This window comes from Oncorhynchus mykiss, chromosome 14, assembly GCF_057628025.1.
Source record: "Oncorhynchus mykiss isolate SJ-2025 chromosome 14, ASM5762802v1, whole genome shotgun sequence".
Classification (NCBI taxonomy): domain Eukaryota; kingdom Metazoa; phylum Chordata; class Actinopteri; order Salmoniformes; family Salmonidae; genus Oncorhynchus; species Oncorhynchus mykiss.
Genome location: NC_143035.1, coordinates 42,015,750 through 42,041,632, shown reverse-complemented (window position 1 = coordinate 42,041,632; position 25,883 = coordinate 42,015,750). Strand labels below are relative to the sequence as shown.

Genomic DNA, 25,883 nt, shown 5'->3' with positions numbered 1-25,883 from the left:
AGTAAACTAAGTGTATGTAAACTTTCGACTAGACCCAACCAAATCATGAGAAAACAAAAAGATAATTACTTGACACATTGGAAAGTATTACAAAAAAACTGAGCAAACTAGAATGCTATTTGGCCCTACACAGAGAATACAGTGGCAGAATACCTGACCACGGTGACTGACCCAAACTTAAGGAAAGCTTCGACTCAGTGAGCATAGCCTTGCTATTGAGAAAGGCCGCCCTAGGCAGACATGGCTCTCAAGAGAAGACAGGCTATGTGCTCACTGTCCACAAAATGAGGTGGAAACTGAGCTGCACTTCCTAACCTGCTGTCCAATGTATGACCATATTAGACACACATTCCCCTCAGATCACTCAAACACGTCAGCTTCTGTTTTGCTAAATATGCCACTACAATACACCTTCGTTGTCCTGATTTTAGTCTGAACTCTGCTGAGTATTATGTGATCGACTGACTGGCTGGCTGGCTTGTTGGCTGACTGGCTGGTTGGCTGGCTGACTTAACTGGCTGGTTGACTGGCTAACTGACTGGTTGGTTGGCTGGTTGGTTGGCTGACTGGTTGGTTGACTGGCTGACTTGACTGGCTGATTGGCTGGCTGGCTGGTTGACTTGACTGGCTGGTTGACTGGCTAACTGACTGGTTGGTTGGCTGGCTGGCTGACTGGCTGGTTGGTTGGCTGGTTGGTTGGCTGACTGGTTGGTTGACTGGCTGACTTGACTGGCTGATTGGCTGGCTGGCTGGCTGACTTGACTGGCTGGTTGACTGGCTAACTGACTGGTTGGTTGGCTGGCTGGCTGACTGGCTGGTTGGTTGACTGGTTGGTTGACTGGCTGACTTGACTGACTGACTGACTGGCTGGCTGACTGGCTGGTTGACTTGACTGGCTGGTTGACTGGCTAACTGACTGGTTGGTTGGCTGGCTGGCTGGCTGACTGGCTGGCTGACTGACTGACTGGCTGGCTGACTGGCTGGCTGACTGACTGGCTGGTTGACTGGCTGACTGGCTGGCTGGCTGACTGGCTGGCTGGCTGACTTGACTGGCTGGCTGACTTGACTGGCTGGCTGACTGGCTGGCTGACTGACTGGCTGACTGGCTGGTTACCTGAGCCAGGAATCGGTAGACGTAGCAGGTCTTGAGCTGTCCGAAGCGGTAGAGCCTGAAGATACTCTGGATGTCGTACGACGGGTTCCAGGACGCGTCGAAGATGATGACCCTGTTAGCTCCTATCAGGTTGATGCCCAGAGAACCAGCCCTGGTCGAGATCAGGAACAACCGACCTCTACAGAGGGAGAGATGGGGGAGAGGAGAGGTAGAGAGGAGAGATGGGGAGAGGAGAGGTAGAGAGGAGAGGTAGAGAGGAGAGATGGGGGAGAGGAGAGGTAGAGAGGAGAGATGGGGGAGAGGAGAGGTAGAGAGGAGAGATGGGGGAGAGGAGAGGTAGAGAGGAGAGATGGGGGAGAGGAGAGGTAGAGAGGAGAGATGGGGGAGAGGAGAGGTAGAGAGGAGAGATGGGGGAGAAAGTAAGAAGGGAGCAATGATAGAACCAACTTCCTCTTATTGAAGATGCCTACATTACAATATCAACTATGAAGGGACAGGACTATCAAAAACATGTTTGTACTACCAGGGTACCGGGTGTCGTTTGTAGAGAGTATAGAGATATTGGGGCGGCAGGGTATCCTAGTGGTTAGAGTGTTGGACTAGTAACCGAAGGTTGCAAGTTCAAATCCCTGTGCTGACAAGGTACAAATCTGTCGTTCTGCCCCTGAACAGGCCGTTAACCCACTGTCCCTAGGCCGTCATTGAAAATAAGAATTTGTTCTTAACTGACTTGCCTAGTTAAATAAAGGTAAAATACTGTTATCCACGTCAGCACCAGTGATGTTAGGATGAAACAGTCAGAGGTCAACAACATAGCTTCAGCTTCTAACGTCCCTATAAAGATGTGATGGTAATTCAGAAATTGTCTCTGGTCACCCCCATTTAGGGGGGAGGCGTTTTCTCCTCACATTTAGGGGGGGAGCGTTTGCTCCTCACATGGCAGATAAAATCACCAAAAATTAGAATATTAATATTCACATGGAAAAGTCCACAGACCCACTCCAAAAGGCTTTCGGAGCCAACATGGTTGGCACTTTCCAGGGGTATCTTTGGACGGGGCCACAGTGTCCCCTGACCCCCCGAATCTATGCTGCAATAGTCTGTGTCGGGGGGCTAGGGTCAGTCTGTTACATCTGATGTAATTATCCTGTCTTATCAGGTGTCCTGTGTGAATTTAACCTCTCTAGGGTAGGGGGCAGCATTCGGAATTTTGGATGAAAAGCATGCCCAAATTAAATGACCTGCTACTCGGGCCCAGAAGATACAGTGCCTTGCGAAAGTATTTGGCCCCCTTGAACTTTGCGACCTTTTGCCACATTTTAGGCTTCAAACATAAAGATATAAAACTGTATTTTTTTGTGAAGAATCAACAACAAGTGGGACACAATCATGAAGTGGAACGACATTTATTGGATATTTCAAACTTTTTAACAAATCAAAAACTGAAAAATTGGGCGTGCAAAATTATTCAGCCCCCTTAAGTTAATACTTTGTAGCGCCACCTTTTGCTACGATTACAGCTGTAAGTCACTTGGGGTATGTCTCTATCAGTTTTGCACATCGAGAGACTGAAATTTTTTCCCATTCCTCCTTGCAAAACAGCTCGAGCTCAGTGAGGTTGGATGGAGAGCATTTGTGAACAGCAGTTATCACTTCTTTCCACAGATTCTCGATTGGATTCAGGTCTGGACTTTGACCTGGCCATTCTAACACCTGGATATGTTTATTTTTGAACCATTCCATTGTAGATTTTGCTTTATGTTTTGGATCATTGTCTTGTTGGAAGACAAATCTCCGTCCCAGTCTCAGGTCTTTTGCAGACTCCATCAGGTTTTCTTCCAGAATGGTCCTGTATTTGGCTCCATCCATCTTCCCATCAATTTTAACCATCTTCCCTGTCCCTGCTGAAGAAAAGCAGGCCCAAACCATGATGCTGCCACCACCATGTTTGACAGTGGGGATGGTGTGTTCAGCTGTGTTGCTTTTACGCCAAACATAACGTTTTGCATTGTTGCCAAAAAGTTCAATTTTGGTTTCATCTGACCAGAGCACCTTCTTCCACATGTTTGGTGTGTCTCCAGGTGGCTTGTGGCAAACTTTAAACAACACTTTTTATGGATATCTTTAAGAAATGTCTTTCTTCTTGCCACTCTTCCATAAAGGCCAGATTTGTGCAATATACGACTGATTGTTGTCCTATGGACAGAGTCTCCCACCTCAGCTGTAGATCTCTGCAGTTCATCCAGAGTGATCATGGGCCTCTTGGCTGCATCTCTGATCAGTCTTCTCCTTGTATGAGCTGAAAGTTTAGAGGGACGGCCAGGTCTTGGTAGATTTGCAGTGGTCTGATACTCCTTCCATTTCAATATTATCGCTTGCACAGTGCTCCTTGGGATGTTTAAAGCTTGGGAAATCTTTTTGTATCCAAATCCGGCTTTAAACTTCTTCACAACAGTATCTCGGACCTGCCTGGTGTGTTCCTTGTTCTTCATGATGCTCTCTGCGCTTTTAAGGGACCTCTGAGACTATCACAGTGCAGGTGCATTTATACGGAGACTTGATTACACACAGGTGGATTGTATTTATCATCATTAGTCATTTAGGTCAACATTGGATCATTCAGAGATCCTCACTGAACTTCTGGAGAGAGTTTGCTGCACTGAAAGTAAAGGGGCTGAATAATTTTGCACGCCCAATTTTTCAGTTTTTGATTTGTTAAAAAAGTTTGAAATATCCAATAAATGTCGTTCCACTTCATGATTGTGTCCCACTTGTTGATTCTTCACAAAAAAATACAGTTTTATATCTTTATGTTTGAAACCTGAAATGTGGCAAAAGGTCGCAAGGCACTGTATGATATAATATGCATGCATATAACTGGTAAATTTGGATAGAAAACACTAAAGTTTCCAAAACTGTTACAATAGTGTCTGAGTATAACAGAACTGATTTGGCAGGCGAAAACCTGAGAAAAATCCATTCAGGAAGTAGTTTATTTTTTGGTTTTGTAGTTTTCTATTCAATGCCATTACAGTATCCATTGATTTAGGACTACATTTGCAGTTCCTATGCCTTCCACTAGATGTCAAGTCTTTAGAAATTGTTTCAGGCTCGTATTCTGATAAATGAGGGAGTAAGACCAGTCTGAATGAGTGGACCCTTACGTGTCAGAGCTTTGTCATGCGCGCGACCGAGAGAGTGCCTTTGTTTACCCTTTATATTGACGACGTTATTGTCCGGTTGAAATATTATAGATAATTTAGGCTAAAAACAACCTGATGATTGAATATAAACATCGTTTGACATGTTTTTAATGAACTTTACGGATACAATTTGGATTTTTTTCGTCTGACTACATTTGAGCCTGTGGATTACTGAAGAAAACACAAACAAAACTGAGGTTTTTGGCTAGAAAGAGACTAACTATCGAACAAAAGGAACAGTTATTGAGTAAATTAATGTCTTCTGAGTGCAACCATATGAAGATCATCAAAGGGATTCATTTTCTCTCTATTTCTGAGTTCTGTAACTCTTCTACTTGGCTGGTTACTGTTTGTAATGATTTGTCTGCTGGGCTATGTTCTCAAATAATCGCAAGGTATGCTTTTGCCGTAAAGCATTTTTTAAAATCTGACACCGTGGTTGGAGTCACAAGAAGTTCATCTTTAAACCTATGTTAAATATGTTTTGTTTTCTGAATTTTTATAATGAGTATTTCTGTATTTGAATTTGGTGTTCTGCAATCTGGATGTTGGCCAGGTGGGAGGGTAAGTATTCTCCCTGTCTCTGTCCCTCCCCTCTCGGAGGACCTGAGCCCTAGGACCATGCCTCAGGACTACCTGGCATGATGACTCCTTGCTGTCCCCAGTCCACCTGGACGTGCTGCTGCTCCAGTTTCAACTGTTCTGCCTGCGGCTATGGAACCCTGACCTGTTCACCGGATGTGCTTCCTGTCCCAGACCTGCTGTTTTCAACTCTCTAGAGACAGCAGGAGCGGTAGAGATACTCTGAATGCTCGGCTATGAAAAGCCAACAGACATTTACTCCTGAGCTGCTGACTTGCTGCACCCTCGACAACTACTGTGATAATTATTATTTGACCCTGCTGGTCACCTATGAACATTTGAACATCTTGGCCATGTTCTGTTATAATCTCCACCCGGCACAGCCAGAAGAGGACTGGCCACCCCACATAGCCTGGTTCCTCCCTAGGTTTTGGCCTTTTTCCTAGCCACCATGCTTCTACACCTGCATTGCTTGCTGTTTGGGGTTTTAGGCTGGGTTTCTGTACAGCACTTTGTGACATCAGCTGATGTAAGAAGGGCTTTATAAATACATTTGATTTGATGTTTAGTGGCGAGCCGGGTGCCGTTTGGTGGCGAGCCGGGTGCCGTTTGGTGGCGAGCCGGGTGCCGTTTGGTGGCGAGCCGGGTGCCGTTTGGTGGCGAGCCGGGTGCCGTTTGGTGGCGAGCCGGGTGCCGTTTAGTGGCGAGCCGGGTGCCGTTTAGTGGCGAGCCGGGTGCCATTTAGTGGCGAGCCGGGTGTAGTTTACCGGACGTTGCTGGTGTCATTGAACTCTTCTGCCCACTTCTTCCGGTTCAGGGCGTTGGTGGAGCCGTCCAAGCGGTAGTAGTCTATGTTCCGGAACCACTTCCCCTCACCTGCACAGGTAAACACAGTGTCATCAGACAACAGTTTTCAGAGACTACAGTCATCATACAGTTTGACCTTTCCTGTCAGCTTCAGTTTAGGTAGTCAATAGGCAAGCCTTCTCCCAAACCAATCCTTCAACAGGCCTAGTTTCAAAACACATCACTAGACTCTGGGCCAGGAGTGAAGCCCCTCGTTGAAGCCATTAAGTGTAAGGATGACCACAGTGCTGCAGGTACTACTGTTAGCAGAAAACAGGATCCTGCACTATAACGAAATGAATTGATATCAAACAATAAGTTACAAGCATAATTTAGTAGCTAATGGCAACCTGCAGTACCAAGTCAGTCTTCAATACTCAATGAGAAGGAGGCAGAACCAAGTCTGCAACATCACAATACAGAGAGAGAGGTAATAGAGGTTAGGGTGGTAGAGGTCAGAGGTCAGGGGGTAGAGGTCAGGGCAGTATAGTACCTTTGTAGGGAGACTGTTTCTCCTCCTCTTTGGCTCGGCCAGACAGCTCCAGGAAGTCTTCAATCAGGTCCAGAGAGATCAGAGACTGACTGAACACCAGACTGATGAGGGGACAGAAGACGCGTCAACATCACTGGACTGTCATGTTAACAGGACATTTAAAACAGGGAAACAGTCCCACCGAGCAATTTTCAAGCATTTCATTCAAGCACTTAGCATTGATCAATTCAGCACAATGTGTTCCATGTCTCCAGAGCTCGGCTCCTTACACTTTGTCCTCCACCTCCTCGGCCATACGGAGGATCTCAAACAGCAGCACCATCTTCCCAGAATGCTCCAGGATCTCAGAGTCGGCCTCCGTAACAAACTCCTTGTGCCAGTCAGGACTCCTGGTGCCAGGGCTGGAAGCTGGCCGCACTGGGGGAGAGCAGAGGGCGAGGGTTAGAGGTCAGAGCTGGAGCAGTGAGCTCAGATGGTTCATGTTATGTACAGTGCCTTTCAAAAGTATTCAGACCCCTTAGATTTATTCACATTGTATTGTGTTACAAAGTGGGATTAAAATGGATTTAATTGTCTGTTTTTTGTTGTTGTCAACAATCTACACAAAATACTTTGTCAAAGTGGAATAATAATTATTTCATACTCTTTGTTCTAACAGAGCAAACCTTACTTCAACACTCCCTTCCTGACACCATAACATCACATTTCTAGTGAGGTAACCATCTACAGGCTCTATATAATTGTATTTCTATACCTTCCTCCTCTGGCTCCGCCCGGTTGCGGCTGGAAGGGTCTCCCCCTCGGGAGCTGGTGTTCCACTCCTTTATCACCTCGAGAGCATCACTGTCTGAGTCACTGTCCTTCTTCCTGGCCTTCCCTCGCTTCTTCTTCCTACAGGGGGGAGAGCAGAGCAAGGTTGTATACTACAGTATGATAAGACAGTCAGGTTGTACATTACAGTATGATAAGACAGTCAGGTTGTACACTACAGTACGATAAGACAGTCAGGTTGTATATTACAGTATGATAAGACAGTCCGGTTGTATACTACAGTACGATAAGACAGTCAGGCTGTACATTACAGTATGATAAGACAGTCAGGTTGTACATTACAGTACGATAAGACAGTCAGGTTGTATATTACAGTATGATAAGACAGTCCGGTTGTATACTACAGTACGATAAGACAGTCAGGCTGTACATTACAGTATGATAAGACAGTCAGGTTGTACATTACAGTATGATAAGACAGTCAGCAGTACAAGGTTGTATATTACAGTATGATAAGACAGTCCGGTTGTATACTACAGTACGATAAGACAGTCAGGTTGTACATTACAGTATGATAAGACAGTCAGCAGTACAAGGTTGTATATTACAGTATGATAAGACAGTCAGGTTGTACATTACAGTACGATAAGACAGTCAGGTTGTACATTACAGTATGATAAGACAGTCAGCAGTACAAGGTTGTATATTACAGTATGATAAGACAGTCAGCAGTACAAGGTTGTATACTACAGTATGATAAGACAGTCAGGTTGTACATTACAGTATGATAAGACAGTCAGGTTGTACATTACAGGAATACATCTGACACCACTCTTATATAGTAGATGTGTTGGGAATACATCTGACACCACTCTGATATAGTAGATGTGTTGGGAATACATCTGACATCACTCTGATATAGTAGATGTGTTGGGAATACATCTGACATCACTCTGATATAGTAGATGTGTTGGGATTATATCTGACATCACTCTGATATAGTAGATGTGTTGGGAATACATCTGACATCACTCTGATATAGTAGATGTGTTGGGATTATATCTGACATCACTCTGATATAGTAGATGTGTTGGGAATACATCTGACACCACTCTGATATAGTAGATGTGTTGGGAATACATCTGACATCTCTCTGATATAGTAGATGTGTTGGGATTATATCTGACATAACTCTGATATAGTAGATGTGTTGGGATTATATCTGACACCACTCTGATATAGTAGATGTGTTGGGATTATATCTGACATCTCTCTGATATAGTAGATGTGTTGGGATTATATCTGACACCACTCTGATATAGTACACGTGTTGGGAATACATCTGACATCACTCTGACATAGTAGATGTGTTGGGAATACATCTGACATCACTGATATAGTAGATGTGTTGGGATTATATCTGACACCACTCTGATATAGTACACGTGTTGGGATTATATCTGACACCACTCTGATATAGTACACGTGTTGGGAATACATCTGACATCACTCTGATATAGTAGATGTGTTGGGAATACATCTGACACCACTCTGATATAGTAGATGTGTTGGGAATACATCTGACATCACTCTGATATAGTAGATGTGTTGGGAATACATCTGACATCTCTCTGATATAGTAGATGTGTTGGGATTATATCTGACACCACTCTGATATAGTAGATGTGTTGGGATTATATCTGACACCACTCTGATATAGTAGATGTGTTGGGATTATATCTGACACCACTCTGATATAGTACACGTGTTGGGAATACATCTGACACCACTCTGATATAGTAGATGTGTTGGGAATACATCTGACACCACTCTGATATAGTAGATGTGTTGGGAATATATCTGACATCACTCTGATATAGTAGATGTGTTGGGATTATATCTGACACCACTCTGATATAGTAGATGTGTTGGGAATACATCTGACACCACTCTTATATAGTAGATGTGTTGGGAATACATCTGACACCACTCTGATATAGTAGATGTGTTGGGATTATATCTGACACCACTCTGATATAGTAGATGTGTTGGGAATACATCTGACACCACTCTGATATAGTAGATGTGTTGGGAATATATCTGACATCACTCTGATATAGTAGATGTGTTGGGATTATATCTGACACCACTCTGATATAGTAGATGTGTTGGGAATACATCTGACACCACTCTTATATAGTAGATGTGTTGGGATTATATCTGACACCACTCTGATATAGTACACGTGTTGGGAATACATCTGACACCACTCTGATATAGTAGATGTGTTGGGAATACATCTGACACCACTCTGATATAGTAGATGTGTTGGGAATATATCTGACATCACTCTGATATAGTAGATGTGTTGGGATTATATCTGACACCACTCTGATATAGTAGATGTGTTGGGAATACATCTGACACCACTCTTATATAGTAGATGTGTTGGGAATACATCTGACACCACTCTGATATAGTAGATGTGTTGGGATTATATCTGACACCACTCTGATATAGTAGATGTGTTGGGAATACATCTGACACCACTCTGATATAGTAGATGTGTTGGGAATACATCTGACACCACTCTGATATAGTAGATGTGTTGGGAATACATCTGACATCACTCTGATATAGTAGATGTGTTGGGAATACATCTGACACCACTCTGATATAGTAGATGTGTTGGGAATACATCTGACATCTCTCTGATATAGTAGATGTGTTGGGAATACATTGACATCACTCTGATATAGTAGATGTGTTGGGAATACATCTGACACCACTCTGATATAGTACACGTGTTGGGAATACATCTGACACCACTCTGATATAGTAGATGTGTTGGGAATACATCTGACACCACTGATATAGTAGATGTGTTGGGATGTTTTTTTTCTTTCGTGGATCTACAGGATGGTGAATTACAGGATGGTGAAATACAGGATGGTGAAATACAGGATGGTGAATTACAGGATGGTGAATTACAGGATGGTGAATTACAGGATGGTGAATTACAGGATGGTGAATTACAGGATGGTGAATTACGCAGAAAAGTGACGAGTTCACATCCCTGTAAATAATATGTGGTTACTTTTTCTGTTTCTCGTCTTCAGAGGTCATGCTCATGGAAGACTCCTCGGTCTCCGAGGCGATGAACTCGTCCATGCTGTCCTCGTCAAAGTACCCCTAAAACACAAGACACAGTCAGAACCCCTGAGACACCGTCAGAACCCCTGAGACACCGTCAGAAGCCCTGAGACACCGTCAGAAGCCCTGAGACACCGTCAGAAGCCCTGAGACACCGTCAGAAGCCCTGATGTCAGACCCCTGAGACAGAGTCAACTAAGAGCGGGAACATGGGATAATAAAGAGTTTCTTCTTAGATTATTTTCCAAGACAAGTACAAAGACCTCAAAGCTACAAGCAGGCCCAAAATGTTCAAACAGACAGCCGGGCGAGGAGAGAGAGAGACAGACAGGCAGCCGGGCGAGGGGAGAGAGAGACAGACAGGCAGCCGGGCGAGGGGAAAGAGAGACAGACAGGCAGCCGGGCGAGGGGAGAGAGAGACAGACAGGCAGCCGGGCGAGGGGAGAGAGAGACAGACAGGCAGCCGGGCGAGGGGAGAGAGAGACAGACAGGCAGCCGGGCGAGGGGAGAGAGAGACAGACAGGCAGCCGGGCGAGGGGAGAGAGAGACAGACAGGCAGCCGGGCGAGGGGAGAGAGAGACAGACAGGCAGCCGGGCGAGGGGAGAGAGAGACAGACAGGCAGCCGGGCTAGGGGAGAGAGAGAGAGACAGACAGGCAGCCGGGCGAGGGGGGAGAGAGACAGGCAGGCAGCCGGGCGAGGGGGAAGAGACAGGCAGGCAGCAGGGCGAGGGGGGAGAGAGAGACAGACAGGCAGCCGGGCGAGGGGATAGAGAGACAGACAGGCAGCCGGGCGAGGGGAGAGAGAGACAGACAGGCAGCCGGGCGAGGGGAGAGAGAGACAGACAGGCAGCCGGGCGAGGGGAGAGAGAGACAGACAGGCAGCCGGGCGAGGGGAGAGAGAGACAGACAGGCAGCCGGGCGAGGGGAGAGAGAGACAGACAGGCAGCCGGGCGAGGGGAGAGAGAGACAGACAGGCAGCCGGGCGAGGGGAGAGAGAGACAGACAGGCAGCCGGGCGAGGGGAGAGAGAGACAGACAGGCAGCCGGGCGAGGGGAGAGAGAGAGAGAGACAGACAGGCAGCCGGGCGAGGGGGGAGAGAGACAGGCAGGCAGCCGGGCGAGGGGGAAGAGACAGGCAGGCAGCAGGGCGAGGGGGGAGAGAGACAGACAGGCAGCCGGGCGAGGGGATAGAGAGACAGACAGGCAGCCGGGCGAGGGGAGAGAGAGACAGACAGGCAGCCGGGCGAGGGGAGAGAGAGACAGACAGGCAGCCGGGCGAGGGGAGAGAGAGACAGACAGGCAGCCGGGCGAGGGGAGAGAGAGAGACAGACAGGCAGCCGGGCGAGGGGAGAGAGAGAGACAGACAGGCAGCCGGGCGAGGGGAGAGAGAGAGACAGGCAGGCAGCCGGGCGAGGGGGGATAGACAGGCAGGCAGCCGGGCGAGGGGAGAGAGACACAGACAGACAGCCGGGCGAGGGGGTAGAGACAGACAGACAGCCGGGCGAGGGGGGAGAGACAGACAGCCGGGCGAGGGGGGAGAGACAGACAGACAGCCGGGCGAGGGGGGAGAGACAGACAGACAGCCGGGCGAGGGGGAGGAGACAGACAGCCGGGCGAGGGGGGAGAGACAGACAGACAGCCAGGCGAGGGGGGGAGGCAGACAGACAGCCGGGCGAGGGGGGAGACAGACAGACAGCCGGGCGAGGGGGGAGACAGACAGACAGCCGGGCGAGGAGGGAGACAGACAGAGAGCCGGGCGAGGAGGGAGACAGACAGACAGCCGGGCGAGGAGGGAGACAGACAGACAGCCGGGCGAGGAGGGAGACAGACAGACAGCCGGGCGAGGGGAGAGACAGACAGCCGGGCGAGGGGAAATACAGGAAAAGTGTGTGTACCTTGTTTTCCTTGCTGATGTAGTCCAGCTGCAGGCACCAGGGATGGGTCCAGATTCTGCTGAGCATCTGGAAGTCCTGGAACAGTTTGGTCCCGGCTCGGCCCCGACCCCCCTCCACCACGTTCCCCGCACCTGCCCACAGAGACAGAGCGAGACAGAGAGGTGCGTGAGAGAGGGAGAATTATGTATTTCATACCCACCACAGATGTAGCTGAATAAGGTACCACTCCCTCACACTCATAACACCAGAACAATCAGAGAGACGGAACAAATATATTGCTATAATCACGGTTGTTTTGGGATTTTCTGTTCCTTTTCTATTCGGTTTTTAGATTTTTACTTGAAATTCAGTTCAGTTGCTAGTTTTTATGAATAAATATTAATATTTATTTTGTATATAATTTAGGGACAGAAAGTAGCATTAGCATGAGAGGCTCAGAGCCATTTATGTAGTCCAGCCTCCCCCTCCTATAGCAGGGCTACCCCAGGCCCCCACCCCCCTGATAGCAGGGCTACCCCGGGCCCCCACCCCCCCTAATAGCAGGGCTACCCCGGGCCCCCACCCCCCCTAATAGCAGGGCTACCCCGGGCCCCCACCCCCCTGATAGCAGGGCTACCCCGGGCCCCCACCCCCCTGATAGCAGGGCTACCCCGGGCCCCCACCCCCCCTAATAGCAGGGCTACCCCGGGCCCCCACCCCCTCTAATAGCAGGGCTACCCCGGGTCCCCACCCCCAATAGCAGGGCTACCCCGGGCCCCCACCCCCCCTAATAGCAGGGCTACCCTGGGCCCCCACCCCCAATAGCAGGGCTACCCCGGGCCCCCACCCCCAATAGCAGGGCTACCCCGGGCCCCCACCCCCCATATTAGCAGTGCTACCCCGGGCCCCCACCCCCCCTAATAGCAGGGCTACCCCGGGGCCCCGCCCCCAATAGCAGGGCTACCCCGGGCCCCCACCCCCAATAGCAGGGCTACCCCGGGCCCCCACCCCCCCTAATAGCAGGGCTACCCCGGGCCCCCACCCCCCCTAATAGCAGGGCTACCCCGGGCCCCCACCCCCAATAGCAGGGCTACCCCGGGCCCCCACCCCCAATAGCAGGGCTACCCCAGGCCCTAATGTGTACCTGTTAAGTGCTCCAGGTAGTGTCGGTATAGAGTACACTAGATGGGATAGGGGTTAGTGTGTACCTGTTAAGTGCTCCAGGTAGTGTCGGTATAGAGTACACTAGATGGGATAGGGGTTAGTGTGTACCTGTTAAGTGCTCCAGGTAGTGTCGGTATAGAGTACACTAGATGGGATAGGGGTTAGTGTGTACCTGTTAAGTGCTCCAGGTAGTGTCGGTATAGAGTACACTGGATGGGCGTGACTCTGACGGACACAACGTACTCATGTTTAGGAGGCAGGAACTTGGTCAGGGCAGAGTAGTCTCTTCTCTGGAGAGAGAGCAGAGACCAGTAAACACACGGTAGTCTCTTCTCTGGAGAGAGAGCAGAGACCAGTAAACACACGGTAGTCTCTTCTCTGAGAAGGGAGGGACACAGTCAAAGAGAGACAATAAAAAAACAGTCTGTCATTTGAAACAGCCTGTCATTGGAAACAGTCTGTCATTGGAAACAGCCTGTCATTGGAAACAGCCTGTCATTGGAAACAGCCTGTCATTGGAAACAGCCTGAGGTTGTCGATATCAGTCAGAAATACTTATTCTAGTGTCAAAACAGTATACAAAGTGGAGGACAATTAAGTCATAAAGTCTGTCTCATCCAAAACGGAGATTTACGTGGTAAAGTGGTATCCACAAGTTCATCTGACTCTGGGCAAGTAGATTAAGGGACTGATTTCCAAAATCCCAAGGTATCACTTTAAAGGACATTTCCTGCAATTCTCCACCTTTTGGCATCAGGGGGGAAAAATGGGCAGTTTTACAGCAAATTTCCTGTAATCTTAATAATATGATATCTGAGTGAGAGTGACTCACAAAATGAATGGGGGCCCCCCTCGAGGTCAGCAGGGCCCCCTGGGCACATGTCCTGTGTGCCCGGTCTATATTCGGCAAATATTACTACAAGTTTAGACAACCGGCTGACTAATTTACCAATCTAAAACATTGCTAGCTGACATGACTAATTGAGTGATTGACAGTGATTGACATAAGACAGAAACTGCTGATGCTCAACCGCAATTAGAAATGTCACCTTGTGAATTCCTCTATTCTGCCTAGCAACAGTAAATTGAAAACCTGACTGAGTTTTTGGAAATGGATCCGCGGGCCTACAAAAGGGAGGCTGTGGGCCACCCGTTACCCACAGTGTTACCTGAACACATCCATTGAGCATCTCGTAGAGGATGTGAGCCGCCCGTTACCCACAGTGTTACCTGAACACATCCATTGAGCATCTCGTAGAGGATGTGAGCCGCCCGTTACCCACAGTGTTACCTGAACACATCCATTGAGCATCTCGTAGAGGATGTGAGCCCTCTTCTTCATGATCCGTACATCCTGGTCTGTGGAGTCTGCTGCCTGCCCGTTCTGGATGGGGTTGACGAAGCGGTTCCTGAACTCCTTCACTGACCCCAGCAGGTTCTCCTTGATGAAGTTCACCATGCAGTGGTCTGGACAGGGCACACACACATTGGTACACTTTCAAATACACAGTGGTATCATAAATATTCAGCCCTCACGGATTTCGTCACATTTTGTTGTGTTATAACGCAAGATTTAAAAAGGATTTCATTGTCATTTTGTTGTCGTCCATCTAAACAAAATCCTGAAATGTAAAAAATTAAATCAAAAAAGAGAAATAAACGAATATAGCTTGATTAGGTAAGTATTCACCCCGTGTGTCAATACATGTTTGAAACACCTTTGGCAGTGATAACAGCTGTCAGTCTTCTGAGGTGAGTCTCATAAGAGCTTTGCACACCTGTATTGTGCAATATTTTCCCATTAAATAGTTTCAAAATTATTCAAGCTCAGTCAAGATTTAAAGAAGCAATATGCAGAAATCGCTCTGCCATTTCCTGGTAGCTAAAATTCGAATAGTTCGCCTAATTTCATTTGCAGAATTTGCTTCTCTCTTTGAAATTATGAAGTATTGTGTAGATAGAAGACCCTCTGTGAATCCCTCTCTGAAAAGGAACAAAATGTGAAAAATATTCTCGGGTATGAATACTTAAGATACCCACTAAAAACCCTGAATATAGACAGGACGCTAGTATGTCATGGAGCGTCCTGAACATCGAGCTGTCTCACTACAGAAACAGGAGATGGACTCCTGCCCCACGGGCCGTTCTGGTTCACTCTACAGAAACAGGAGATGGACTCCTGCCCTACGGGCCGTTCTGGTTCACTCTACAGAAACAGGAGATGGACTCCTGCCCTACGGGCCGTTCTGGTTCACTCTACAGAAACAGGAGATGGACTCCTGCCCCACGGGCCGTTCTGGTTCACTCTACAGAAACAGGAGATGGACTCCTGCCCCACGGGCCGTTCTGGTTCACTCTACAGAAACAGGAGATGGACTCCTGCCCCACGGGCCGTTCTGGTTCACTCTACAGAAACAGGAGATGGACTCCTGCCCTACGGGCCGTTCTGGCTCACTCTACAGAAACAGGAGATGGACTCCTGCCCTATGGGCCGTTCTGGTTCACTCTACAGAAACAGGAGATGGACTCCTGCCCTATGGGCCGTTCTGGCTCACTCTACAGAAACAGGAGATGGACTCCTGCCCCATGGGCCGTTCTGGCTCACTCTACAGAAACAGGAGATGGACTCCTGCCCCACGGGCCGTTCTGGCTCACTCTACAGAAACAGGAGATGGACTCCTGCCCCACGGGCCGTTCTGGTTCACTCTCCAGAAACAGGAGATGGACTCCTGCCCCACGGGCCGTTCTGGTTCACTCTACAGAAACAGGAGATGGACTCCTGCCCTACGGGCCGTTCTGGCTCACTCTACAGAAACAGGAGATGGACTCCTGCCCTACGGGCCGTTCTGGCTCACTCTACAGAAACAGGAGATGGACTCCTGCCCTATGGGCCGTTCTGGCTCACTCTACAGAAACAGGAGATGGACTCCTGCCCTACGGGCCGTTCTGGTTCACTCTACAGAAACAGGAGATGGACTCCTGCCCCACGGGCCTTTCTGGTTCACTCTACAGAAACAGGAGATGGACTCCTGCCCCACGGACCTTTCTGGTTCACTCTACAGAAACAGGAGATGGACTCCTGCCCTACGGGCCGTTCTGGTTCGCTCTACAGAAACAGGAGATGGACTCCTGCCCCACGGGCCGTTCTGGTTCACTCTACAGAAACAGGAGATGGACTCCTGCCCTACGGGCCGTTCTGGCTCACTCTACAGAAACGGGAGATGGACTCCTGCACTACGGGCCGTTCTGGTTCACTCTACAGAAACAGGAGATGGACTCCTGCCCCACGGGCCGTTCTGGTTCACTCTACAGAAACAGGAGATGGACTCCTGCCCTACGGGCCGTTCTGGCTCACTCTACAGAAACAGGAGATGGACTCCTGCCCTATGGGCCGTTCTGGTTCACTCTACAGAAACAGGAGATGGACTCCTGCCCTATGGGCCGTTCTGGCTCACTCTACAGAAACAGGAGATGGACTCCTGCCCTATGGGCCGTTCTGGCTCACTCTACAGAAACAGGAGATGGACTCCTGCCCTACGGGCCGTTCTGGTTCACTCTACAGAAACAGGAGATGGACTCCTGCCCTACGGGCCATTCTGGTTCACTCTACAGAAACAGGAGATGGACTCCTGCCCTACGGGCCGTTCTGGTTCACTCTACAGAAACAGGAGATGTACACCTGCCCTACGGGCTGTTCTGGTTCAATCTACAGAAACAGGAGATGGACTCCTGCCCCACGGGCCGTTCTGGTTCACTCTACAGAAACAGGAGATGGACTCCTGCCCTACGGGCCGTTCTGGTTCACTCTACAGAAACAGGAGATGGACTCCTGCCCCACGGGCCGTTCTGGTTCACTCTACAGAAACAGGAGATGGACTCCTGCCCCACGGGCCTTTCTGGTTCACTCTACAGAAACAGGAGAGGGACTCCTGCCCTATGGGCCGTTCTGGTTCACTCTACAGAAACAGGAGATGGACTCCTGCCCCACGGGCCGTTCTGGTTCACTCTACAGAAACAGGAGATGGACTCCTGCCCCACGGGCCGTTCTGGTTCACTCTACAGAAACAGGAGATGGACTCCTGCCCCACGGGCCGTTCTGGTTCACTCTACATAAACAGGAGATGGACTCCTGCCCCACGGGCCGTTCTGGTTCACTCTATAGAAACAGAAGATGGACTCCTGCCCTATGGGCCGTTCTGGTTCACTCTACAGAAACAGGAGATGTACACCTGCCCTACGGGCTGTTCTGGTTCAATCTACAGAAACAGGAGATGGACTCCTGCCCCACGGGCCGTTCTGGTTCACTCTACAGAAACAGGAGATGGACTCCTGCCCTACGGGCCGTTCTGGTTCACTCTACAGAAACAGGAGATGGACTCCTGCCCCACGGGCCGTTCTGGTTCACTCTACAGAAACAGGAGATGGACTCCTGCCCCACGGGCCTTTCTGGTTCACTCTACAGAAACAGGAGAGGGACTCCTGCCCTATGGGCCGTTCTGGTTCACTCTACAGAAACAGGAGATGGACTCCTGCCCCACGGGCCGTTCTGGTTCACTCTACAGAAACAGGAGATGGACTCCTGCCCCACGGGCCGTTCTGGTTCACTCTACAGAAACAGGAGATGGACTCCTGCCCCACGGGCCGTTCTGGTTCACTCTACAGAAAGAGGAGAGGGACTCCTGCCCTATGGGAAGTTCTGTTTGATTTTGGCTAACTGTATATAACAGGAAGTAACGGACATACACTCTATGAGGTTGTTCTGCAGCGGTGTGGATATAACAGGAAGTAACGGACATACACTCTATGAGGTTGTTCTGCAGCAGTGTGGATATAACAGGAAGTAACGGACATACACTCTATGAGGTTGTTCTGCAGCGGTGTGCCAGTGAGCACCACTCTCCGTCGGGTCTTGATGGAGTTCATGGCTTTAGAGATGGCCGACGCCTCGTTCTTCAAGATGTGGCCCTCATCACAGATCACAAAGTCTGGGCCTGGGGAGAGAGACAACACAGAGCAGAGAGAGTTGAGAAGAAACTGGATACAAGAAATAACCGTGTGTGTGTCCTCTACCTACCTGGGTCAACCAGGGTCTTCTGGAAGGTCTCTTTGAGTTTCTTGCTCTTGATGTTTCTACCCTGTGTGAGGTTACGGTACATCTCATAGCCAATGATCATGATTCCTCCATCCTCCTGCCACTGCTGCAGAGCAGAAGCTCTCTCCTGAGGACGCTTCACCGTGGCCAGCTCCGTCACCTAGTGACAGACACAGAGCGGCAACACCGACACACAGCGTAAACACACACACAGCTCTGGAAAAAACTAGAGACCACTGCATAATGATCTCTTTCTGTGGTTTTACTATTTATAGGTATGTGTTTGGGTCAAATTAAAATGTTTGTTTTTATTCTATAAACTACTGACAACATTTCTCCCAAATAAACACAGTGCCATTTAGAGCATTTCTTTACAGAAAACGACAACTGAAATTGTGATCCAGTGAATTATAAGTGGAATAATCTGTCTGTAAACAATTGATGATGAAATGACTTGTGTCATGCACAAAGTAGATGTCCTAACCGACTTGCCAAAACTATAGTTTGTTAACAAGACATTTGTGGAGTGGTTGAAAAACGAGTTTTAATGACTCCAACCTAAGTGTATGTAAACTTCTGACTTCAACTGTGTGAATATGTGTGTGTGTGTGTGTGTGTGTGTGTGTGTGTACCTCTAAACTCTCCTCGTCCTTGAAGCCGTACTGCCACTTCTCAAACTCATTGAGCCAGTTGAGAACCGTGTTGAGAGGACAGACGATCAGAGCCGTGGAGAAGTCTAACTTTTCACACAGCAGTAGTGTGTGGAGTAGGGTTACCACCTAGTGATATAGACAGGGTTAGATACAGTATAGATATATACACATAGAGAGAGAAGTCTAACTTGTCACACAGCAGTAGTGTGGAGTAGGGTTACCACCTAGTGATATAAACAGGGTTAGATACAGTATAGATATATACACATAGAGAGAGAAGTCTAACTTTTCACACATCAGTAGTGTGTGGAGTAAGGTTACCACCTAGTGATATAAACAGGGTTAGATACAGTATAGATATATACACATAGAGAGAGTAGTCTAACTTGTCACACAGCAGTAGTGTGGAGTAGGGTTACCACCTAGTGATATAAACAGGGTTAGATACAGTATAGATATATACACATAGAGAGAGAAGTCTAACTTTTCACACAGCAGTAGTGTGTGGAGTAGGGTTACCACCTAGTGATATAAACAGGGTTAGATACAGTATAGATATATACACATAGAGAGAGTAGTCTAACTTGTCACACAGCAGTAGTGTGGAGTAGGGTTACCACCTAGTGATATAAACAGGGTTAGATACAGTATAGATATATACACATAGAGAGAGAAGTCTAACTTGTCACACAGCAGTAGTGTGGAGTAGGGTTACCACCTAGTGATATAAACAGGGTTAGATACAGTATAGATATATACACATAGAGAGAGTAGTCTAACTTGTCACACAGCAGTAGTGTGGAGTAGGGTTACCACCTAGTGATATAAACAGGGTTAGATACATTTTGTTCCGTTACAACCTTATTATACAATGGATACAATTATTTTTTCCCCCTCATAAATCTACGCACAATACCCACATAATGGCACACTACCCCATAATGGCACACTACCCAATAATGACACACTACCCCATAATGACACAATACCTCATGACTCAATACCCCAAGACGACACACTACCAGATAAAGACAATACCCCAAGACACAATACCCCCATAAATGACACACTACTGACAATACCCCATAACGACTCAATCCCCTCCCATAACGTCTCAAAACCTCATGACTCAATACCCCATAGACACACTGTCCCATAACGACGCGACACACTGTCCCATAACGACGCGACACACTGTCCCATAACGACGCGACACACTGTCCCATAACGATAAATCAATAGGGTCGTTGTCCTGTTGGAAGGTGAACCTTCGCCCCAGTCGGAGGTCCTGAGCGCTCTGGAGCAGGTTTTCATCAAGGATCTCTGTCCTTTGCTCCGTTCATCTATTCTGACAAGTTTTCCAAGTCCCTGCCGCTGGAAAATATCCCCACAGCATGATGCTGCCACCACCATGCTTCACCGTAGGGATGCTGCCACCACCATGCTTCACCGTAGGGGTGGATGCCACCACCATGCTTCACCGTAGGGGTGGTGCCACCACCATGCTTCACCGTAGGGGTGGTGCCACCACCATGCTTCACCGTAGGGGTGCTGCCACCACCATGCTTCACCGTAGGGGTGCTGCCACCACCATGCTTCACCGTAGGGGTGCTGCCACCACCATGCTTCACCGTAGGGGTGCTGCCACCACCATGCTTCACCGTAGGGGTGCTGCCACCCCCATGCTTCACCGTAGGGGTGCTGCCACCACCATGCTTCACCGTAGGGATGCTGCCACCACCACGCTTCACCGTAGGGATGCTGCCACCACCACGCTTCACCGTAGGGATGCTGCCACCACCATGCTTCACCGTAGGGATGGTGCCAGGTTTTATCCAGATGTGAAGCTTGGCATTCAGGCCAACGAGTTCAATCTTGGTTTCATCAGACCAGAGAATCCTGTTTCTCACAGTCAGAATCCTCTAGGTGCCTTTTGGCAAACTCCAAGCGGGCTGTCATGTGCCTTTACTGAGGAGTGGCTTCTGTCTGGCCATTCTACCATAAAGACCTGATTGGTGGAGTGCTGCAGAGATGGTTGTCCTTCTGGAAGTTTCTCCCATCTACAAAGAGGAACTCTGGAGCTCTGTCAGAGAGACTATTGGATTCTTGGTCGCCTCCCTGACCAAGGCCCTTCTACCCTGATTGCTCAGTTTGGCCGGGCAGCCAGCTCTAGGAAGAGTCTTGGTGGTTCCAAACTTCTTCCATTTCAGAATGATGGAGGTCACTGTGTTCTTGGGGACCTTCAATGCTGCAGAAACGTTTTGGTGCCCTTCCCCAGATCTGTTCCTCTACACAATCATGTCTCGGAGCCATACAGACAATTCCTTTGACCTCATGGTTTGGTTTTTACTCTGACATGCACTGTCAACTGTGGGACCTTATATAGACAGGTGTATTTCTTTCCAAATCATGTCCAATCAATTGAATTTACCACAGGTGGACTCCAATCAAGTTGTAGAAACATCTCAAGGATGATCAATGGAAACAGGATCCACCTGAGCTCAATTTCGAGTCTCATAGCAAAGGGTCTGAATACAGAGATAAGATAAATAAAAAACATAAGACATTTGAAAACAGATCTAAATAAACGTTTTTGCTTTGTCATTATGGGGTATTGTGATGTCATACTGGGGTAGTGTGATGTCATTGTGATGTCATTGTGGGGTATTGTGATGTCATTGTGGGGTATTGTGATGTCATACTGGGGTAGTGTGATGTCATTGTGATGTCATTGTGGGGTATTGTGATGTCATTGTGGGGTATTGTGATGTCATTGTGGGGTATTGTGATGTCATTGTGGGGTAGTGTGTGTAGATTGATGAGGGGGGGGGGGGGGGGGTCTATTTAATCCATTTTAGAATAAGGCTGTAACGTAACAAAATGTGGAAAAAGTCAAGGGGTCTGAATACTTTCTGAATGCACTGTACAGAGACAAAGGGTGAAGTAGACCGTGTGCAGGGTTACCCCCTAGTGGTAAAAGCAGGGACTGCAACAGAGTACAGTGCAGGGTTACCCCCTAGTGGTAAAAGCAGGTAATTACAGGGTCAGATGAGATAAATGGTGGAAGTAGATATTATGCTCCTCCCACAACCAGAGAAACACCCCCCTTTCTATAGGAAGACAGAAATGAAAGTCTAACAAACAGAAACAACAGGTGGCTGGGTGGTACAGACCTGCAGTGTTTTTCCCAGACCCATACAGTGAGCCAGGATACATCCAGAACCAGAGTTCTTGTTGGTTTTCTTCACCGACTCACAACAGCAGTCCCACATGAACTGGACCCCTAGAGAGACAGACACAGAGACCTCACTCAACACCCAAAGCATTTCTGAAGACATGTCTGTTTGGCGTTGACGCAGACTGCTGTGAAGCATGGTAATGACTTGATGAGGTAATGACTTGATGAGGTAATGACTTGATGAGGTAATAACTTGATGAGGTAATGACTTGATGAGGTAATGACTTGATGAGGTAATGACTTGATGAGTAAACAAGTAATAGCAGCGCTCCATTCACTATACCATCAACATTATGATGAAAGACGTTCTCTACCTGTTGGTTTGGTTGTTACAACTACTGCTGGTTCTGCTACCGCTGGTTCTACTACCGCTGGTTCTACTACCGCTGGTTCTACTACCGCTGGTTCTACTACCGCTGCCGCTGGTTCTACTACCGCTGGTTCTACTACCGCTGCCACTGGTTCTACTACCGGTGCCGCTGGTTCTACTACCGCTGCCACTGGTTCTACTACCGCTGGTTCTACTACCGCTGGTTCTACTACCGCTGCCGCTGGTTCTACTACCACTGGTTCTACTACCGCTACCGCTGGTTCTACTACCGCTACCACTGGTTCTACTACCGCTGGTTCTACTACCGCTGGTTCTACTACCGCTGCCACTGGTTCTACTACCACTGGTTCTACTACCGGTACCACTGGTTCTACTAGAGCTGGTTCTACTACTGCTGGTTCTACCACTACCGCTACTACTACTACTGCTGCTGCTACTGCTACTACTACTACCACTGCTGCTGCTGCTACTACTACCACTACCGCTGCTGCTGCTGCTGCTACTACTACCACTACCGCTGCTGCTGCTGCTGCTACTACTACTACTACTACTACTACTACTACTACTACTACTACTGCTACTACTGCTACTGCTGCTGCTACTACTACTGCTGCTACTGCTGCTACTACTACTACTGCTGCTACTACTATTAATGCTGCTACTACTACTACTACTACTAATGCTGCTACTACTACTAATGCTGCTACTACTACTACTACTAATGCTGCTACTACTACTAATGCTGCTACTACTACTAATGCTGCTACTACTACTACTACTACTACTACTAATGCTGCTACTACTACTACTACTACTACTAATGCTGCTACTACTACTACTACTACTGCTGCTACTACTACTACTACTACTACTAATGCTGCTACTACTACTAATGCTGCTACTACTACTACTACTACTACTACTACTACTACTGCTACTACTACTACTACTACTAATGCTGCTACTACTAATGCTGCTACTACTACTACTAATGCTGCTACTACTACTACTACTACTACTAATGCTGCTACTACTACTAATGCTGCTACTACTACTACTAATGCTGCTACTACTACTACTAATGCTGCTACTACTACTACTACTAATGCTGCTACTACTACTACTACTAATGCTGCTACTACTACTAATGCTGCTACTACTACTACTACTAATGCTGCTACTACTACTACTAATGCTGCTACTACTACTAATGCTGCTACTACTACTACTACTAATGCTGCTACTACTACTAATGCTGCTACTACTACTACTAATGCTGCTACTACTACTAATGCTACTACTACTACTAATGCTGCTACTACTACTAATGCTGCTACTACTACTAATGCTGCTACTACTACTACTACTACTACTAATGCTGCTACTAATGCTACTGCTACTACTACTACTAATGCTGCTACTACTAATGCTGCTACTACTACTAATGCTGCTACTAATGCTACTACTACTACTACTACTACTACTACTAATGCTGCTACTAATGCTGCTACTAATGCTGCTACTACTACTACTACTACTACTACTACTACTAATGCTGCTACTAATGCTAATGCTGCTACTACTACTAATGCTGCTACTACTAATGCTGCTACTACTACTACTAATGCTGCTACTACTACTACTACTACTACTGTTACTACTACTACTCCTACTACTACTCCTACTATTCCACCTTCACCATGGGCTCCACTACTACTACATGTCTCTCACCGTCGACCTGGTGTGGTTTGAGCTTAGTGACCAGATTGCGGTGAACCTGCACCATGGGCTCCTTGGTCTCCTCGTCTTCATCCAGCACCAGCTTGGTTGTGATTGGACAAGCCACGGCGGACGCCTCCTCCACCACGAGTACCTGGTCGGGAGGGACATGTAGAGTCTAGTCTAAAAGCATTACAGTCTGCACATACAAATACATACATTTATTCTGCTGGTTGGGACAGGTTATGTTCTTAGGAGTATAGGTCAGCTGGTTGGGACAGGTTGTGTTCCTAGGAGTATAGGGCAGCTGGGAGACTGTTCTGCCGGTTGGGACAGGTTGTGTTCCTAGGAGTATAGGGCAGCTGAGAGACTGTTCTGCTGGTTGGGACAGGTTATGTTCTTAGGAGTATAGGTCAGCTGGTTGGGACAGGTTGTGTTCCTAGGAGTATAGGGCAGCTGGGAGACTGTTCTGCCGGTTGGGACAGGTTGTGTTCCTAGGAGTATAGGGCAGCTGAGAGACTGTTCTGCTGGTTGGGATAGGTTATGTTCTTAGGAGTATAGGTCAGCTGGTTGGGACAGGTTGTGTTCCTAGGAGTATAGGGCAGCTGGGAGACTGTTCTGCCGGTTGGGACAGGTTGTGTTCCTAGGAGTATAGGGCAGCTGGGAGACTGTTCTGCCGGTTGGGACAGGTTGTGTTCCTAGGAGTATAGGGCAGCTGAGAGACTGTTCTGCTGTTTGGGACAGGTTATGTTCTTAGGCGTATAGGGCAGCTGAGAGACTGTTCTGCTGGTTGGGACAGGTTATGTTCCTAGGAATTTAGGGCAGCTGGGAGACTGTTCTGCTGGTTGGGACAGGTTATGTTCCTAGGAGTATAGGTCAGCTGGTTGGGACAGGTTATGTTCCTAGGAGTATAGGGCAGCTGGTTGGGACAGGTTATGTTCCTAGGAGTATAGGGCAGCTGGTTGGGACAGGTTATGTTCCTAGGAGTATAGGGCAGCTGGTTGGGACAGGTTATGTTCCTAAGAGTATAGGGCAGCTGGTTGGGACAGGTTGTGTTCCTAGGAGTATAGGGCAGCTGGGAGACTGTTCTGCTGGTTGGGACAGGTTATGTTCTTAGGAGTATAGGTCAGCTGGGAGACTGTTCTGCTGGTTGGGACAGGTTATGTTCCTAGGAGTATAGGTCAGCTGGTTGGGACAGGTTATGTTCCTAGGAGTATAGGGCAGCTGGTTGGGACAGGTTATGTTCCGAGGAGTATAGGGCAGCTGGTTGGGACAGGTTATGTTCCTAGGAGTATAGGGCAGCTGGTTGGGACAGGTTGTGTTCCTAGGAGTATAGGGCAGCTGGGAGACTGTTCTGCTGGTTGGGACAGGTTATGTTCCTAGGAGTATAGGGCAGCTGGGAGACTGTTCTGCTGGTTGGGACAGGTTATGTTCCTAGGAGTATAGGGCAGCTGGTTGGGACAGGTTATGTTCCTAGGAGTATAGGTCAGCTGGTTGGGACAGGTTATGTTCCTAGGAGTATAGGGCAGCTGGTTGGGACAGGTTATGTTCCTAGGAGTATAGGGCAGCTGGTTGGGACAGGTTATGTTCCTAGGAGTATAGGGCAGCTGATCTTCTCGTCTACAAGCATTTAAACCTTTACAGACAGAC

The 25,883-nt window shown here is 48.2% G+C and overlaps 1 protein-coding gene across 7 annotated transcripts in view; it reads right to left on the bottom strand.

Moving 5' to 3' along the window:
- Window positions 1-25,883, bottom strand: part of LOC110487800 (chromatin remodeler ATRX) — a 104,289-nt gene that overhangs the window by 20,056 nt on the left and 58,350 nt on the right. For 4 of the 7 annotated variants that reach the window (XM_090198938.1, XM_090198941.1, XM_090198942.1 and 1 more), the window contains 14 exons: window positions 24,246-24,411; window positions 22,119-22,228; window positions 18,925-19,071; window positions 18,275-18,452; window positions 18,054-18,191; window positions 14,492-14,667; window positions 13,373-13,490; window positions 12,058-12,188; window positions 10,107-10,201; window positions 6,993-7,129; window positions 6,508-6,655; window positions 6,239-6,339; window positions 5,667-5,775; window positions 1,115-1,292 (listed from right to left, as the gene is read on the bottom strand). In XM_090198938.1, the coding sequence (XP_090055064.1) occupies window positions 1,115-1,292; window positions 5,667-5,775; window positions 6,239-6,339; window positions 6,508-6,655; window positions 6,993-7,129; window positions 10,107-10,201; window positions 12,058-12,188; window positions 13,373-13,490; window positions 14,492-14,667; window positions 18,054-18,191; window positions 18,275-18,452; window positions 18,925-19,071; window positions 22,119-22,228; window positions 24,246-24,411 (1,932 nt within the window). Of the gene's footprint in view, window positions 1-1,114; window positions 1,293-5,666; window positions 5,776-6,238; window positions 6,340-6,507; window positions 6,656-6,992; window positions 7,130-10,106; window positions 10,202-12,057; window positions 12,189-13,372; window positions 13,491-14,491; window positions 14,668-18,053; window positions 18,192-18,274; window positions 18,453-18,924; window positions 19,072-19,311; window positions 19,468-19,713; window positions 19,762-22,118; window positions 22,229-24,245; window positions 24,412-25,883 lie in introns of those variants that run through there. The other 3 variants (XM_090198940.1, XM_090198943.1, XM_090198944.1) reach the window with 3 other exon arrangements.